Source organism: Centruroides vittatus, unplaced genomic scaffold (assembly GCF_030686945.1).
Source record: "Centruroides vittatus isolate TY-2023 unplaced genomic scaffold, ASM3068694v2 contig_1033, whole genome shotgun sequence".
Classification (NCBI taxonomy): Eukaryota; Metazoa; Arthropoda; class Arachnida; order Scorpiones; family Buthidae; genus Centruroides; species Centruroides vittatus.
This window is the reverse complement of record NW_027120671.1, coordinates 1,005,037-1,024,140: the sequence shown is the minus strand read 5'-3', so window position 1 is coordinate 1,024,140 and position 19,104 is coordinate 1,005,037. Positions and strand designations below refer to the sequence as shown.

The window sequence follows — 19,104 nt, the reverse complement described above, 5'->3', positions numbered from 1 at the left end:
TCAGTTTTAAACTTATAAGTTTAAATAAAATAAATAAATATGTATTACATAGCAGAATTACAACATGGCATTGTCTATCATAGCTTATTAGGTTTTGCCCAAGATATTGCTAATATGGTATGCAATGAATATCTTGAAGTTCGCCGAGGTGTACAATGTATAGTAACTACAAGGGTGTCTGGAAAGTTACTGTGCAGTGAGAAATTTGTAATGACATTAAAGGTTATATAAGTACAGTATTGCTTATGAGACCTCTAAGTTATCCGTTTGGTACCAGCCGACAGTACAGTATTGCATACAACTTACAGGTCTCATATGCAACACTATACAGGGTGGGCCAATGAAGACGAAACGGCAGAGTGTTCGTGTTCGTCCAAGCAAATCGCTCGGACAGGTCGATTTTATTCTCGAGGGGACATCTTATGCAATAAAGTTTTTGCGAATCTGAATATTAACTAAACAAACATTTTTTTTTCGAAATAAATGTTTGTTTAGTTAATAGAAAATAAATGAGTTTTTAAAATTTTTTGTTGTCTGTTGTATTCAGAATCGCAAAAACTTTATTGCAAAAGATGTCCCCTCGAGAATAAAATTGACCTGTCCGAGCGATTTGCTTGGACGAACACAAACACTCTACCGTTTTGTTTTCGTTGGCCCACCCTGTATATGTAACTTTAACATCGATACAAATTTCTCACTTAACAGTAACTTTTCAGACACCCCATACTAATTAACCTGGAATGTAATCCTCTCTTCACCTATAGGATGTCTTTAATCAGAAGACTCATACTGACTCTGTAAAAAGTTGAATCTTTCTTCTTATAAAGAAATATGAAGAAAGGGTAAAAAGAGGATTATGGTCCAGTTTAAAGTGCTGATTTATATATTAATCTAATTTATTCTTAATCTCATACTTAAGTGCCTTGATTTAAGGAATTACAATAGTTAATTTTTCATACTGGACTGTAAGAGAGTAAAATACTTTTTTTCGCATTATTATGGATTTGATCAAGTGCACAAGGTGGTAGCGGAATAGTGTGGGAGGAGATCCAAAATAGTACGGTGTTCATGTGTCATATCTCAAGTGGAATCAAACTTAATGAAGTTTTTAATTGTTATTAGCATTTACAATTTTTTATAAAACTCATTTCTACCCTCAAAATTAAGTTTTTTGCCATTTTATAATAATTAATAATATAAAAGTTATGTTTTAAAACCAAATCTCACAACAGATGTCACCATAGACAATTTCAATTTTGTTCAGTATGTCTTTGTGTTCTCCGCTGTGAAAGTTACATAACTCATTGCTGGATTTTTTAAAATGGAATTAGAACTGTTCATTATTATGTTCATGTCAGTACAAACCATTTTAATGTTTAAAATTTTCAGTATTTCTATTTTATATAAAGGAATTTCTACAAAAGAGTTGTACTAAATATTAGATTTTTAATAGATTTACACTTGAATAAAGCCACAAACAATATTAATTAAATAAAATTATTACTGCACCTTTAACATTTTTACTTTTATGAAAGTTATCTTACATCAACGTAGACTCTTTGAATGCCCATGAAATTTAAACTTCAATTCTTTTCATAGATCAAATATGACAAAACAGTTTGTTGTGTTTGATCTATGGTAAGAATTGAAGCTTAAATTTGATATGTGCATTAAAATATTCTATACTCAATGTAACCTAAAGATGGCTTTCAATGACCCATAAACACTAGTTATGGATTTTTAAAACTCAACAACCAGAAATTTCTAATTTTTAGACAGTGATTATTTTGCCACATAGATTACATAGATAATAAACTTATATATTCAATGTTTTATAATCGAGATTTTGGGAAAGAAATCTTTCTGAGACTTCTATTATTCCTACATAAATGATGTTTACAGAGTCAAGAACACATGACTATATAAAATGAGATGGAATTGAAGCAGAGTTTACCATGTTCCGAATATAATTTTAAAGCTTTGTTTATGTTTACATGTAAACATAAACAAAGCTTTACAATACCTGCAATGAAAGACAAATGTAGAAACATGTGGAAAAGTATCCACAAACATATAAATATTTGTTTATATTTTTCTTTCCCTAATTTTATTTAATTTTCTAATTCTCTAATTCCACTCATTTTCTGATTGTTTTATTAAATTAGAGAATTAAGGAACACCTTTAGGGAACTTTTTAATTCAATACCTGGCTGTTTTTGAATATAATCACTGTCAAAGAAAATATATCCCACTAGAAAAACTCATGGTAAACACAACTCCCAACATTTCATTACTGTGTCTTATTATTTTAAAGAACATTTCAACAAAAAAATATTACTTTCACTTTTAATAAAACCTGGTAGATAAGGTTTTTTGGATATAATTTCTGAATGGTTTCTTTAATTTCAAATCTGATTGCATTGTTGAATTCAGCATTTAAAATTGTTTAAGAGATGTGCTGCAAGATATGGTGGTATGCACATATTACAATGACAGGTTTTACTTTATTTTTTACTCCCACCCCTTTCTGTATACAATTTGTCATCACCACTGCCTCCCCTTCATCCGTGCAATCAAATGTACAATAAATGTCAATTAACAGAATATTCCAAAATAAATGAATTTTTTTTGTGCGCAAACACTCTGATGACTTCCCGCGTCAGCATTCATCAGCAACTTCCCCCATCTCAATGTCGTACAATTAATGCACGTTGCCTAAAGGTACGATTTAAAGGTAAAGCTCCAGACTTACCATATATTAGAGATATATGGTAATCCTGGAATGGCTTTTCTGAGAAATACTGTGTATATATTTTTACAGAATTATCAGTGTAGTTTGTTTATTACAAATTTTAATATATATCTGCTTATTATGCAGCATAATTTGATAAATAATTCTAAAAAGATGTTGACTCATATTTTTTTATAAGGTGATCTAATCTAATTACAGTAGAGCACCGATTATCTGACCCCCGGTTAACCGACTTATCGGTTAACCAACCGCGTTCTAGTCGGCAAATTCAAATGTCCGCTAGTGATGTGGCGCAACAATATTTGGTTATGTCCTGCCTACTTTAATATTATTTTTGTTAAATTTTTGCATGTTTTAGCTGGCAGCACTGGTTCGACCATGAAAGGGAGGCTAGTATTTAAACCAGGCCTAATACACTATACTAATAATGTATTTTTTCATACTTTTCGGTTATCCGACTTTTCAGTTATTTAACCAACCCCAGTCCCCAATTAAGTCAGATAATCGATGCTCTACTGTATTAAGATAATTGTAGATTGTACAAGTGAAAGACAGAGAGAAAAGTACTTTGATCTAAAATATGCATTGCATGCACACGAGAATTAATTTCAGAAGTCTGATCTCTATAACAAAAAAAAATAATGGACCTTTAAAGGAAAGCTAAAAACAGTCACCAGGGCTCAAAAAAAGGAAGAATGATTCTATCTGAACAAAAGTCTGCACATTCACAAATGAGATGCAAAAAAGTCTCCTCGACAGATCCAAAGTGGAAAAAAGCTGAGGAAGAAAGTTTCACTTGGCACAAATGCTTGCAAAAGTGACCATAAAACTGGTCACAATGCCAACCAAAACGGTCTTACTCTGCTTTAGACCAGAAAAGTAAACTCCCTTTGTGGCCAGTAAATCATCATTTCTATTGCCAGTAATTCCCTCATGTCCTGGCACCTGCAAAAGCAAAACTCTAATGTGGACAGCCAGTTCATCAAAAGGCAAGCAGCACTTTCAAACAAGTGCTGAAATAACCTGACAATAATAAAGTACCTTTAATGCAACCTGACTGTCAAGAACAATGTAAACAGTCACATTAAAAAGACATCTATGTAAAAATAGCACATACACACTAAATAATAGATAACAGATCAGCTTGCAACACTGTAAGGAACTTTCCTATTAGGACAAAACAGCCTGTACAAAAATCTCCCACAAATGCCAGCCATCGAGCCACTACTGGTTCTGGATCCATCACCAAACTAAATCCCACGAATGAAAGGTCATCCTTACTCATATACCAATCAAAGTAATTAGTAAAGGTGACCAAGAAACACCTATCAAACAAACTGAGCATTTTGTCAGAATTTACCAAAAAGATGTCTTTCTTCAAATGTCCCTCAGCAAAGAAAAATTGCTAACATGGCCAGTGAATAAGTTATTCATTACACTTGAGCCTATAAAAAAGGGCCCTCTTGCCTCAGCTTGAATAAACAGGTGAAGGGAGAAAGATCCAACAGAATCTCTCAAGAAAATTACCCAGAGTGATGGATACTGCCCCAGTAATATTAAAATCATACATTAAATAAATTTTTAAGTTACATAATATATTTCAATTGTGAGAAAAACAGCCATATATTTTTTCCTATTCATAAATGTAAAACTGATAACAAATGATCCATTAAATAAATAACAGAGTTGATATTTGAAAATCAAAAGTGAAAAATAGTATCGTGATGGGTAAATAGTTACCCGTTAGTTACTGAAAAACTCCTAAATGCTACAGTGCTTACATATATTTTCTTACATGTAATTTTTCTACCCTTCTGTTTTGTTCATATTTTCACAGGGAGAAAAAATTATTTAGTAAATGAAGTACGATGTAAAATAAGTAATTACAAAAACACAGATTTAAAATTATGTCACACACAGTGAATATAACATTATGAGATCAGTACACTATCTTAGATTATGTTCAATCAACTTTTATTCATTTATGCTAGCAATAAATTTGTGTTCTTAATACTATCTTGCTTTTGTACAATTTACTTAGCACTACTATAAGTTTCTATAAAAGATTTTTCAGTCAGAAGTAATAATTATTATTTTGTTGCAAACATATAGATATTTTGGAAGTGTAATGAGTGAATCGTGATACAGAAAAAAAGGCAATTATGTGCTTGAATCAATCCTGATAAAAAAATTTTATTTATATCATAATCAATGTTTATTTTTTTCTATGTACTGTGTGTGTATGTGTATATATATATATATAAAACACAAACACACACACACATGTATGTATATATATAAGGTATGACAATTTAATTTCCAGAATGCGCCTTTAAAACATATACATTCAGAACTGTACACTAGTGGCTACTATCACCTTCATAGTACTCTCCTTGTACATCTATACACTAACTTAAACAATGTTCCCATTTCTGGACACAGGACTGAACTCATTTTCAGGAATACTGTTGAGCGGCTGTCTCACATTCTGTTGGATATTTGTTATATTAGAAAATATTTGTCCTTTCAGTGCAGCTTTTAATTTTGGAAATAGCCAGAAATCACAGAGAGCTGAGACAGGTAAATAGGCAGAATGATCTAATTGGGTAATCACTTTTTTGGGCAGAAAATGTTTCACAGAGAATGCATTATGACGTGGCACATTGTGAAGATGAATGATTCATTTGTCAGGCCACAGTTTGGATCTTTTTCTTCAAACAGAATCTCATAATCTCTGCAGTACTTCTAAATAGCATTGTTGGTTGACTATTTGTCCCTGTTCAATAAATTCTTGGTGGACTATTTCCTTGTAATCAAAAAAACACACCAGCACGATCTTAAACTATGAGTTTAAGATCGTGCTGGTGTGATCGTACTCATTTTTATGCCAAAGAATAAACACAGATAACTATTACCTTCCCAATAGCAAATTAGCAACTAGCTCTGTCAGCTTGAAATTTAAGCACACATTAGTTCGAACATGAATGCACATGTCATTTCAGTATAATTATGTCAAGGACATCTAAGCAGCCATTCTGGGAATTAAATTATCCCATCTAGTACCTAATTTTAAAAAAATAAATTTTGGATATTTTTTTCATTCTATCTTGTGAATTTCTTTAACAAAGCTTAGAGGAAAAAATTCCAAATATGATTAGGACTGAAATAGAAGAATTGAGACAACGTTAGTAGGGTTATATGAAATTCTTTATCTGTCTTTCCTTTCATATAACTTAAATAAAACAGTATCATTTACCAATATAAAAAAAAAACTTATCAATAAACTTATATAATCAGGAATAAAGTTTTAATTAATTAATTTTTTCTTTTGGAAATTATAGTTTAATGGTATTTAATTACATATCATAAATTAAATTATTCATATTTATAAGTACGCTTATTTATTTTATTATAATTAACTCTAGTGTTCAGGCTACATGAATATTTATTTCAATGTTTCCACTATTAATGATAATTTTGTAATTATTATTTTTCTGTAATTAATATTTCCTTTTATCATAAAGGAAATGACCAAATTCTTCTTAAAGCTGAAAATTTTTCCCTGTAAACATGTATGCTTTTATTTATGAGAAATCAAGTTACATGAAAAAACTATTGCCTTATAAGGTTAAATTTTAGAAATTATTTTATTAAAAATACTTGTAGCTAAATTTGAAGAATGATATAAATTCATAAGTATAATGCGATTTTTGAAAATGCACTTGCTACAGAAGTTTATCAAGCATAAAATCTATTTCGTAGATTGTCTTCAATATATTTACAAATTATATACATTTAACTAATTTACAGACATTTATTTAATTGTACAGAAATGTTTTAAATTTTTGTTTTAGAAGTTATTTTAAATCTACAACACTTTTCGGACTAAAATCCACCAGACTATTAAATGTGTAAAGATTTGTTTTATGCCATTGAAATGTAGGTTATATGCTGATGACAACTTAAAATTAAGTTGAAAACATTCCATTTATAATAAGAAATTTATTGTTACCTTAATTATAGTAATGGTTCTTTCCTTTCCTAGAATATTGGCGTCAAGAGTTCTGAATTTTATTAATAAAATCTAATTTAAATTCTTTTTTTTCATGGCAAAATTGCTTAAAATATCAAGCACTTTCAAGCTTTTTTTATATATGAAATACGTAAAAAGCCTGATAAAGTGAACAAAAATAAAGTTATTAGCATGCAATTGAATAACAATGCTGATTTATATTTCTTAGTGTTATGAGCAAAGAATTTGCAGTGTTAAAACTAAGAAATAAATAATTCATGGTAGTAGTAATTCCAGTGGCGTAGCGTAGTGGGGGCGGCATTTTTCACAATAAATAATAATAATATCTTGTAAAAATTTGAACCATTTCATTTCATATTTTTATCACACCTACAATTCGGACCGATTGAAATGAGCACAGAATTTTTCATTACTTATTCTGTGACGAAACTGGGGAATCTCCTTTCTTTAAATGTATGTATAATAATGACAACTTGCTCATTGTAGCGACTGACAACACCGTCTATACTGACTTGTAGGGATTCCCTGTATTTTATTTAAGAAGGGGCGAAATTTTAAGGGGCAGAGGAAAATTTCCTCCGCCCGGGCAGCTGACACCCACGCTACGCCACTGAGTAATTCATAAAATTATTTTTGGAAAGAAAAGAATGCAAGTATTCTTAGTCATTTCTTTGTTAGTAGTGTTTAATATATCCAAAAAAAATTACTTAAATGAAAAGATAAATATTCTAAAAGTAGTATGCACTAAATATATGAGATAATAGACTGTTAAAGGAATACTATATACAATATGCTACTTTAAAATAAGAATAAACTGATTTGCATTAGTGAATTGGCACACATGCATGATTAAAATGTAACAAGCAAACAAGTTATTTACATCCACTGTTCTTTTTCTCTCCTTTCATTATATGTAAAGAGAACAGAGAAAGTAGAATATAAAATAAATAATTATTTTTTATTCTGTGCTGAATTATGGAAGTGATTTGGAACTACAGTAAATCCTGTATTATATATATATGAAGGTACAGGTAGTAAAAGATGGAAGATAATATTTTCTAAGAAACACTATTTAATACACTGTTTGTGTCACCCCTGTTACAGTATAAATATTCTGATCTATACAACTAATTTATTTAGTGAATTATGTCTTTGTCACCATTAAAAAGCAAGGAAAGAATCAGATTGAAACTGTGAAATAATAATTTTATAGTTTTTACAAGACTTAGTGAGGAGGAAATGCAAGTCAATAGAATGGATTTCTTTAAATGTAAGAAAAAACATATTTATGTTAATCTACCAAATTAAATTTTTATCAATTTAAATAATTATTTTAACAATAAAACTTGTCGAATTGCATTTGTACGTCTAATGATTGACACAAAAAGTGTCAATCTGCAGGAATTTTATTCGTAAAAACTCCAAACATTCAGAGGAATACTTTTTAGAAAATAAAAAGTCTACCAATAACTAATTACAAAATTTCTAATCATTCATCAATTAAGAATGTTCATCATAACATTACAAAACCATAAATTTAATGCACATATTGTGATCAAATGAAAAGTTTACTTGGAACAAGTAGACTTACAAGGAGAATGTTGCTATATCCAAGTCGTGTAATACTTAGTACTAACATATATTTCATAATTAAACATACATACCTAGGAGGATATATCTATATCCCTCTGGTATCCCTGCTCAGGGATACCAGCATATTTTGTCATAATGCAATGATATCACTGCCAATCGGCTTTACGCTTTCACTCAACTTGTAAAATAATGTGTTTTACTTTTATGAAAAAAATAAAAATATTAATCATAGAGATATATCCTCTTGGGTAAGTAAATAGCTTGTTTTTAATTTGTTTCTGTTAATTTTTTCATCAGATTGTCTTTAATTTAAAAAAAATAATTTTCTAAGTCTGCCCAAAAGGGACCACCATTTATTTTTCTTGCGTTCCAGACAACACATTCTTGGCAACTGATCTTTCTCTGGAGGCTACTTGTTGCCAGAAGTTTAAAAATGTCTCGTTTAAAAAACACAAATACATCCAATTAAAACTACAGGTAATTTTTAAAAAAGGAACTGATGACATACAGACTCATTGCTTTTATCCATCCATACCTTTGTTGGGGTTGTTGCTGCTTTTATCTACTTGGAAGAATTTTAATTTTTTAAAAATAATTCTCCATCTGACGAAAAAATTAACAGAAGGAAATTCTATATGATTCATCACCGGGGGGCAACTTTCCGAAAAATCTTACATAATTCCAGCGCTTCTTCAAAGTAGATAAAAGCAGCAACAACCCCAACAAAGGTATGGATGGATAAAAGCAATGAGTCTGTATGTCATCAGTTCCTTTTTTAAAAATTACCTGTAATTTTAATTGGATGTATTTGTGTTTTTTAAACAGACATTTTTAAACTTCTGGCAACAAGTAGCCTCCAGAGAAAGATCAGTTGCCAAGAATGTGTTGTCTGGAACGCAAGAAAAATAAATGGTGGTCCCTTTTGGGCAGACTTTGCCTTTAATTTTTTTGTTTTTAATTACCAAATGAATGTTAGTACTAAGTATTACATGACTTGCAACTTTCTTAAGGCTAAAATTCCTAAAATCCGTACTAAATAAATGTTTAAGATTTTTATTTATCACTACCTGCAACAGGACAGTAATAGCATATTTGGCTTATGGCTTTACCAAGTCTACTCCCCACATGTAAACTTTTTATTTGGTCATTTTTATTTATAAAATTCAATAGCCTATTTACTAATTATTACAAGATGCAGTGCATCTATTTAGAATAGTTATAAAAGTTTTGAAATAATTAATAATGGCAAATTAATATCTAGTTTTATTATGAATCAAAGAAAGAAAATATTTCTGAATTTTTAATAGATTGAACTTAACCTCTTTTAATAAATAAATAATAATTAGAAAACTAAAGCTCTAAGACAGGCAAATTCAAAAATTATTTGATCATTGTAACTGATAATTGCTAACAATTTATTTATCTCATCTATACATTAAAGTTCATATTATTCTAAAACTCAAATGAAAATCTGTCAGAGACTTACATATTTCATTTATAATAAATTACATTAATATCTTGATTAACAATTTTAATCCATTTTAAAACTATTGTTAAATAGTCAATTATGGACATATTATCCCTAATAAAATCACAAATATACTAAGAAATCAAATATATTTTACTTGAGTTACAACATAGTAATTTTAGAATACTTTTATTCTTTTCAAACTTAATGTTCTGTTTTTAAGGTTGGGATCTGACAGTAAGTTTTTAATCTCTCAAAACACATTTAATTTAAAATAAAACACCATCTTGAGAAGGTTTGATTTGATAGAATAACCAATCATTAAATAATAAATTCAATTTTTAAAGCTCAAAAACTACTTTTATTGTAGAATCCTAAGGTTCCATAGAACACAAGTTGGAAATCACTATTATAAATGATTTTCTTTAGTCATTGGAAGCAGAAAGTTGTTAAGAGATCCAAAATTATGTTTATAAACACAACTTATATATTATACATTCAAACAAACTAAATAAATATACATAGATATGGAATTTTCCTAAACCAACCCTGGTTCTGTCTGGTCTCAATCCATTGTCAAATAGCTTAACGATATAAAATGTACACGAATAATCATTCTCAACTGACTGATATTCAATATGGAATTCTTTACTACATCAAAATGGCACTGCCACATTATGAGGATTTATTATTGTTAACTGAATTAATATGATTATACAGAAATCCAATCATTAAATAATAGATTCAATTTTTATTCCATTTTATAAAATTATTTTTAAATCGGAAAAAATATAAATATAAAAGATTTATAATATATAAATTATTAATACTGAATAATCTGACATTAGAATAAGATTATAAAATTTGTTAAATACGAATTAATTGAGAAAGCACAAACTAACTTTTTACGAAGAAATTAATTTTTATTAAATTATTACAAATACTTAATATACTTAAATATTTTAAAAAATACTGCAATTGAAGACAAATACAAAATAAAATATTTTGAAGGTCTTCTCAGTTGTCTTTTTTCAAGCCAAGAAATACAATTAAAACATTGGCAGAGTTGATCTTTTCTTGTAGGTTCTTATTCTGATTTTTGTAACTGTACAAAGTAACATTTAGAACAAGCTGTACTTAGTAATGCAGTAAATACTGTACTTTTATCTGATTAAAATTATGAAAATAAATGAATACAGTCGACTCCGCATAGGTCGACACCCGGATAACTCGTCACCGTAGGTTAATTAGTCAATTTTCTGTGGTCCCGGCCGACTTGCATAGGCAATAATGTTATTAATGTTAAAAACTTGGTTTACTTGACATTGTTTAACTCGTCACCACTGGATAAATCAACATACTTTTTCTGTTTCACACTTCTTAGACATCTGATAAGTCGACTCCCCTCATGAAAAAAAAATGAGTTTACACTGTACAATAAGCTGTGTGGTGTGAACTCATTTTTCAGGGGAGGGAGTTGACTTATCAGACATCTAAAAAGTGTGAAACAGAAAAAGTATGTCGATTTATCCAGTGGTGACGAGTTAAACGATGTCGAGTAAACCGAGTTTTTTAAGGTTAATAACATTAATGCCTATGTAAGTTGGCCTGGACCACAAAAAAATTGACTACATAACCAACGAGTGTCGAGTTATCCGGGTGTTGACTTATGCAGAGTCGACTGTATAATGAAACAAGACAAAAACTCCAAAGATAAGGTATTAAGTAAACAATTTCAATGGAAGGATGGATTATATTTTGTTACAATTGGATTTGACTTGCATTACATTTCAAAATTTAACTATCTTATAATAATATGTGCACATAATTTTATAGTATTGTTAAAAATTCATTTGCATTAAAATGTTTTGTATATACTGGGCATTCCATAAGTCTGGAACCATGGGAATTATATCAATCTTTACTACTTCTTTTACAGGTAAAACATGGTTGAGTAAAAAAGATCAAATTTAGATTATTTTGATAATGGAGACTCAGTCAACATAGTCACTAAAGCAACCATCAAAAAAAAGAGTTATTTTTCCTTATTTAGTACCATGCTTTACCTGTAAGAGAATAAACAAAGATCAACATAACTTCTTGTAGTTTGTGAGATGCCCAGTATATGAAATATTGCTTTGAATGCAAATAAGTAGATATGATTATAGAGAAAATCAAAACTAATTTCAATTTGAAAAACTAATTTTGAATCAAGATATTTATAATAATCAGAAATATCTTCATTCAAAAATTTAATAAAAGAATGTAATTATACTTTCCTAATCACTATATATTAAATAATAATAACTGAAATATTCAAAATATTTTCATATTCTTCAGAAATCATATTTGTATTGAAAAGAGAGGAATAATTTAAAAAGTTAATAATTAAAGAATAAATTGACAATTCTCAATAGATTCATATCAAGCACCAAAAAATTATCATCTACAGCTAATTTTTATTATAACTACCGAATTTTCAAATTCAAACAAATTCATATTTATAATTATAGATCTAAATAGCTGTATTTTTTTTTAATTTAGAAGTCTTTGTATAAAACCAAGGAATTTAGTAACTTTGATTAAGAAATTTCAGAATAATTCACGAGAAAGATATTTCTTAACACTTAAAATAAATTACTTCAAGAAATCAAATTGCTATTTTATTAAAAATGTTTATGATTAAAATACCAAGTGTTATTTAGGTTAATAAATTTCAAAGCAATCAAAATATTAAAAAATAAAAAATGGTATATAAGTTAAAATTAATTACTCCAAAACTGACGCATATCCAGACTGTGCGGGAGTTGATAACTTTAAAGAAATAATAAAAAATTTACATTAGTTAGAAGGAATAAAAAAATTAAATTAAATTAAATGATAACAGAATAAACTGAACTGGATATAAATTACAATATAGCTAAATGTAAAATAAAGTTTAAAAATAACGAATAAAAACTGAAATTAACGTAAGCTGAAATCAAATTAGATATTTTTTTTGTTATTTACCTATTTAGGCTGTTCTTTCTACATTATTTTTATAATTTTCTCATTACCAAAACTTTACATTATTATTATTATTATTAGTTATTATTTAATATATTTATAATAATTTTTAGATGTATAATTTAAACTGACGATTACAACAATATAATTGTTTTAATATAAAAATTAAAGCTTTCATGTACATTAATGATGTGTATTTTCTTTCAAATGCAATTGTAAATATTCAGAGACAAATATTTAAAAAGAATGATTCTAAAATGTCATAATATTATCTTTAAACTAAATATATTTTCACACAGAAAAAAAACAAATGAAAATAATAAATAAATAATATCAATATGTGATTCAAATATATTATTAATTTCGTATTTAACTTAATAAACAAAGCTAAGTGTTTTAGATTTAAAAAATATTATGAATAAAATGTAAATTAATTTCTTGAAGTAATTCCTTTTAAGTAGTTGAATTTAGTTTTGAATACAAAATGACCTTTTTCTTAGGTAATAAGAGTAAAATACTGCATATGTTTTTAAACAAACTTACGCTTTCCTCCACACTTTCTTTGCATCAACCGTATCATGTGGTCCCGAATCTTTCTTTAAATCAACACTCTCTTCATCTGATTCCCTATCTTTGTGTGAATTAGGATTACTGGAAAATAAAAACTTTTAAAACTATAAAACTATTTATAAATGCTTTATACTGTAACAGAAATTTGATAATGTTTTTTTTGTTTTCCTAATTATTAGTTGTATTTACAAGCAGACAAATATTCAAATATGTTGTGCCTAATTAATAATAAATTAATAAAAGTCTTTGGCAATAAGACACTGAGATTTGCATTTTTTTAAATTAACAACAAATATTTTTAAAAGATTACACTCTCATTAATTATAATTTATATTTTTAGAAATTCTAGTTTCATTTGATAAGCATTAAAAACTTTATTACTACAGTTAGTTTCTTTACTACAAACATACAACTAAAAATTTTTCTTGGCTTCAACTTAATAAGAATTGCAAATATAAATGTTTCTCATCAATTCTATTTTTGTTTGTCATTATAAAAAAAAAAAATTAGTCAAAACATGAAAAACATTTACAAAATATCAATGTTAATATTAATTCCTTTTTAAATTTTGTGTACATATGAATGTAAAAAAATTATTCAACTCAGACATTCAATAACATGACTACTACTTGAAAAGTAAAGCAATGGCATGTTATACTTCATGGGGTCCATATGAATTCAAATTAAGGATCCCATGTACAGTACAGTGTTGATTTCAAACATTTTCCTTTGAGGGAAGTATTTTTTTCTTTATATAAAAGATTCGTTTGAGGCATCAGACAATTGCCTTTTTTTGCTTGTAGAATATCTTGCCTCTGAAATAAAGATATATTTCAATTTTTCTTTTTTCATTAAACCTATAACAATTTTGTTTTAGATTAGATTCAATTTCTGCACTGATTTGTATCATAACTATACTTAATTACTTTTGCAATACATATTACTGAGAATTACATATGTCATTTGATATGTAATAAACATTGAGGATTTGAAAATTTCAAACCATACGTTAATAATAGGAAGTACATAAAATTTTTTATAATATTTTATTTAAAACAAAAATATTTTTTTGTTAGTGAAACCTGAATATCAGATAATTTCTATATATTCATCAATAAAATTCATTTTATTAAATACAAGAATAATGAAATATTTTTCAATTATGTCACCTTAAGTGTATTTTAATGTACAAGTGTTTCATTTTTAGAACACTATTATGACAAAATTATTTAAAGTAATAAAAATGTATTATTTTATTTTATTTTGTTTAATTTCTAAGGTTAGGGAAACAGAAGTTCATGCAATACATGGAGTAAAATTTATATTAGAAAAAAATTAGCCTAATAATATCAACTTCCATATCTGTTTGTTCTTTTCTTTAGAGATTAATTTATCCTGATGACTACAGACATTCCATTTAGTATATCCTTAATAAAAATATAAGTATTTAAACTATAATTAGATTTTTCTTTGTAATATTTATAGTCTAAATTTTCATTTGAGTTAATTTTAAAATTTTTTTATAATAATTTTTTCAAGTGATATATAACTATATGTAGGAAAATATTAAAGCTCTCTTTTCTGATTGTTATTTGACTAAAAAATTATATGCTCTTCTAACTAAAATGTGTTTTTCACATAATAAAATTTTGATATACTTTCATTACTTTCATGTTGTGATAACATTTTGCTATATGCAGAAAAGGGTATGTATGCACTCAATCCATTTTGATATATTGGGTTGACCAATAAGTTAGTGCATTTTTTTTAGGTGAAAATAAAAGACTTTTTATTTTTTTTATAGAAAATAAAAATTTTATTCAATAATATATTCACTATTATTATTGAGTACCTTTTGCCATCTTTTGGGGGCTTCATAATACATCATTTAAAAAAACTTCCTTTTTTAGCATGCTCCACTATAGTGGTGAAGTGCTTATGTTAGGAACTTTTGTTCGTCTGTCAGATGTCCGCATGCATGTGCAATGACTTCACTTTCATTATCTAAGTGTTATGTTCCATTCAATCCATTTAGTGAACATGTCTATGCACATGTGCACTAAATTCCAAGAAGAAGATTCTTGGTTGATTTGAAGAATTTATAAAATTTATTTTAAACAAAATTAATATTTGATTTGCTTTTGTGGAACATGCCATCAGATCTGCTTGACCAAGTGTGTTTTTTGGCAAGAAACTGATCCATGTGCCATTTTACTTTATCATCAGAAAAGAAGCACTGTTTGTTTAAAGAATTTTGAAGGGAGCAAAACAAGTGGCAATCAGAAGGGACAAGGTCAGGTGAATATGGAGGATGAGGTATGACAACCCAGCCAAAGTTCCAACAATTTTTGCTGGGTTTGCAATGACACGTAGCCAGACGTCATCATGGTGGAAGACAACGCCCTTGTGATTCATCAATTCTGGCCACTTCTCCAGAATCACTGCACTTAATTTGTCCAGTTGGTCACAGTATATGTTGAAATTGATCATTTTGTTTTTGGAAGCAGTTCGTAAAATCAAAACACCTTTCCAATCCCACTAAATTGAGAACATGATTTTGCTTAGATAAAGTTATGCTTTTGAAGTGATTTGCAGCAGTCCACTGTGCTTCCCCCATGACCTTCACTAAATCTGTATGGAATCCTAAACATCCAGCTTGCTGACATATCCAAGTTGATACGGATGATTTTCCATGATTGATTTCAATATTTGAAAAATATCTGCAATCTCCCACTCGAATGGCGTGGATTACTATCAACTAATTCTTTTATTTGATCGCTGTCGATCTTAACTGACTGACCTGATCATGGTGCATCTTGAACAGAAAAATCTTCTGAACAAAATCTTGCAAACCACTTCTGGCATACACATTCTTTCAGGCATCCCTACCATACACCTCACACATTTTTTTGCAGATTTGCACCACGTTTTTGCCTTTATAAAATAAAATAGTATAATGTGTCAATAATGCACATTTTGTTCACTCATCTTTTGAATACTGACAAACATACAAAATGAAACTAATCATCAAGCTTTACTTTTTACAACTGTTGGTGAAATGTTGCTTGTCAAACAAACACATATTTCCAAGATAAAAACTACTAATAATTGCTTTTCAGTGTATGTAACTCTACCTAACTGCAAAACTGCACAAACTTATTGGCCAACACAATAAAATAAAGCGTAGAAAAATTTGATAGCAAATCATACATCTAAAAAGCTTGTTTAAATCAAATTAGTTTATTGTATGTGTGTATACTCTGTCTCTCAGCCATCTTTAAGCTTACCTTAAAATGGCTTGTGTACAGTACATATGTGTTTATGTATACTAGGGTGTTATTTTTCGAATATTTTTTTTTCTAATGCATAGGGCCTAGTTTTGTTTATTTTACCCTTAAATACTCCCACAATAAACTTCAGCTCATTTTGATCACTAGAACCCATGCCATCTTGCATCGAATCATTTCATACATATGATGCTCTCCATATGCACATATGGAGAGTCTCCATACCTGATAAATATTCACCAATTTCTTGACACAGTTAGGTATAGATTTTTTAGGTATTCTAGCTTTTTCCCAAAATATGATACACTCGCATATTACAAGATTTACGCTTTCACTCACAGTTAGTTTAACTTTGCGAATGTTAAAAAACAAAACTGCAAGTACTTGCCGATTTGACGGTAATTTTGCACCCGTGATTTGGTGGTTTATCTCTCCGACTAAGAAAATATGTTTTTTAGTGCTTCGTAATTCCACTGACATCTTCGAAAAAAAACTATACGTATTAATAGCCTGACAAATTGTGTTAGAATGGCAAACAAAGCGAATACATGCCACTTCTCTAGCACCATATGTATAGAAATGATTCAATGCAAGTCGGCACGGGTTCTAGTGATCAAAATGAGCTGAAGTTTATTGTGGGAGTATTTAAGGGTAAAATAAACAAAACTAGGCCCTATGCGTTAGAAAAAAAAATATTCGAAAAATAAGGGACACCCTAATGTATACGTACAAACATCATTCTAAGGTGAGCTTAAAGACATCTGAGAGACATAGATGACTGTGGATGTAGATGTCCCCAGTCCACATAACAGGGATAATTTCCTTCCAAAATTTACTAAATTAATAATTAAAAATTAATTTTGAATTTAAATAATGTCAATATATGATGATGAAATCTGTCTACCTTTAGGTCAAATTTATAATTTAATTAATTAAAACTATCAATAACTAAATTCTAACCCAAAAATAATCTACAGACTTATATTTGTAATCAATTCTAGTGATATTAAAATTAAAAAAGCCAATCATAGGAATTCCCAAAAATTATAATCCTCTATAGTAATGAAACAACATGTAAATGAAAAAGACTTATATATGAATATTAATCTGAAGGTATTGTTAATATTATGAGTGATAATTATTTATTTAATAAACAATAAAACTAATAAACACTGCATCACATTTCATAAGTAAAAATACATGATCTAAAATAATTTTATTTCTGATCATGTACTTGTATTTATAATAGTATGTGTATTAGTACTTATTAATAGTATTAAACATTAATTCAATTATAAATATATTATCATTGCAGTTACAGAGTTCTTTATTATTATTTTTTTTTTTATATTTCAAAAACACTTCAACTGAAATAGATTTTGAATCCAGGGCAAATTTCTAAACAAAATGATTATACCAAAAAAAATTATAGAAGTATTTGAGTTTTTTGCATCATATTTTAGAAAATTTAATGAAATATTAGCAATGCGGGAATATTTTATGGGAAATTGAGGGTTTCAAAAATATATAAAAAACTTGAAGTGCAAAGTTAAAACTTAAATTTTCATTATATTTTAAAATTTTACTACATTTTAAAACTTATACCATTTAGTAAAACAAAAAATATATTAATGGAAACTTAGTTTAAGTATTCTGTGAAAATTCGAACCCACCGGAATTTAGCCGGTAATGATACATCCCTTTCCGCGCGAGTAGAAGGAAAAGGGATATGAGTCAAAAGATAGAAAAAATGAATCAGGAGGAACAAGAGTCGAAAAACGCGGGTTGGCGAACCTGGAACTCGTGACCGAGAGAATAAAAGGGCGACGACGGAGAAAAGGGGGGTCGGTTACGTCTAACTCTTAGCCTGTGCGCGTGCGGAAAAAGTCGAGGGGAACCGCCGGAAACCTACGAGATCGTATCGACTGTGAAGAGCGACCCGGATCCCGAGGTATGACCCGAAGTTTTGTAAACTCTCCCTCCGCGAATACGAACTCAGGCGACCGACGCTCGCCGTTTCTGTAATTGGTTAGCTTTGTAATTCTGTAATCGTCAAGTTAGCTTTAATAAATCTTTGTTATTGTTTTATCCGTTGTAATGTCCTTTATTCGAATGTCATCATCCGCCGCTCTACCGTCGAACCCATGCACTTCCTCCACTCGCATCCACTCGCGTAACGCGTAACTCCTCCGAACCGCCATCTTGACGTGGGCAGGTCTCACGGACCTGTTAGCCGACAAAAAGGAGGAACGAGAAATCGGCCGCCTCCCGGCACCCACAAATTGGTTTTTCAGGAGTGGGGTTCGACTCCTTCGAAATATCGATAGAGCGGAAAGGATCATATTCGAATAAAAGGGACCATTCCAGTCGAAGTAGGGACCTAAGTCATAGAACT

At 29.0% G+C, this 19,104-nt stretch overlaps 1 protein-coding gene across 3 annotated transcripts in view; it reads right to left on the bottom strand.

Annotated features, from left to right (window-relative positions):
* The window catches only part of LOC136968498 (WD repeat-containing protein 44), a 94,809-nt gene that overhangs the window by 13,116 nt on the left and 62,589 nt on the right, over positions 1–19,104 (bottom strand). For 2 of the 3 annotated variants that reach the window (XM_067262491.1, XM_067262480.1), the window contains one exon: positions 13,396–13,503. The exons of the other annotated variant lie outside the window; for it this stretch is intronic. In XM_067262491.1, the coding sequence (XP_067118592.1) occupies positions 13,396–13,503 (108 nt within the window). The remainder of the gene's footprint in view (positions 1–13,395; positions 13,504–19,104) is intronic. 3 annotated transcript variants of the gene reach the window in all.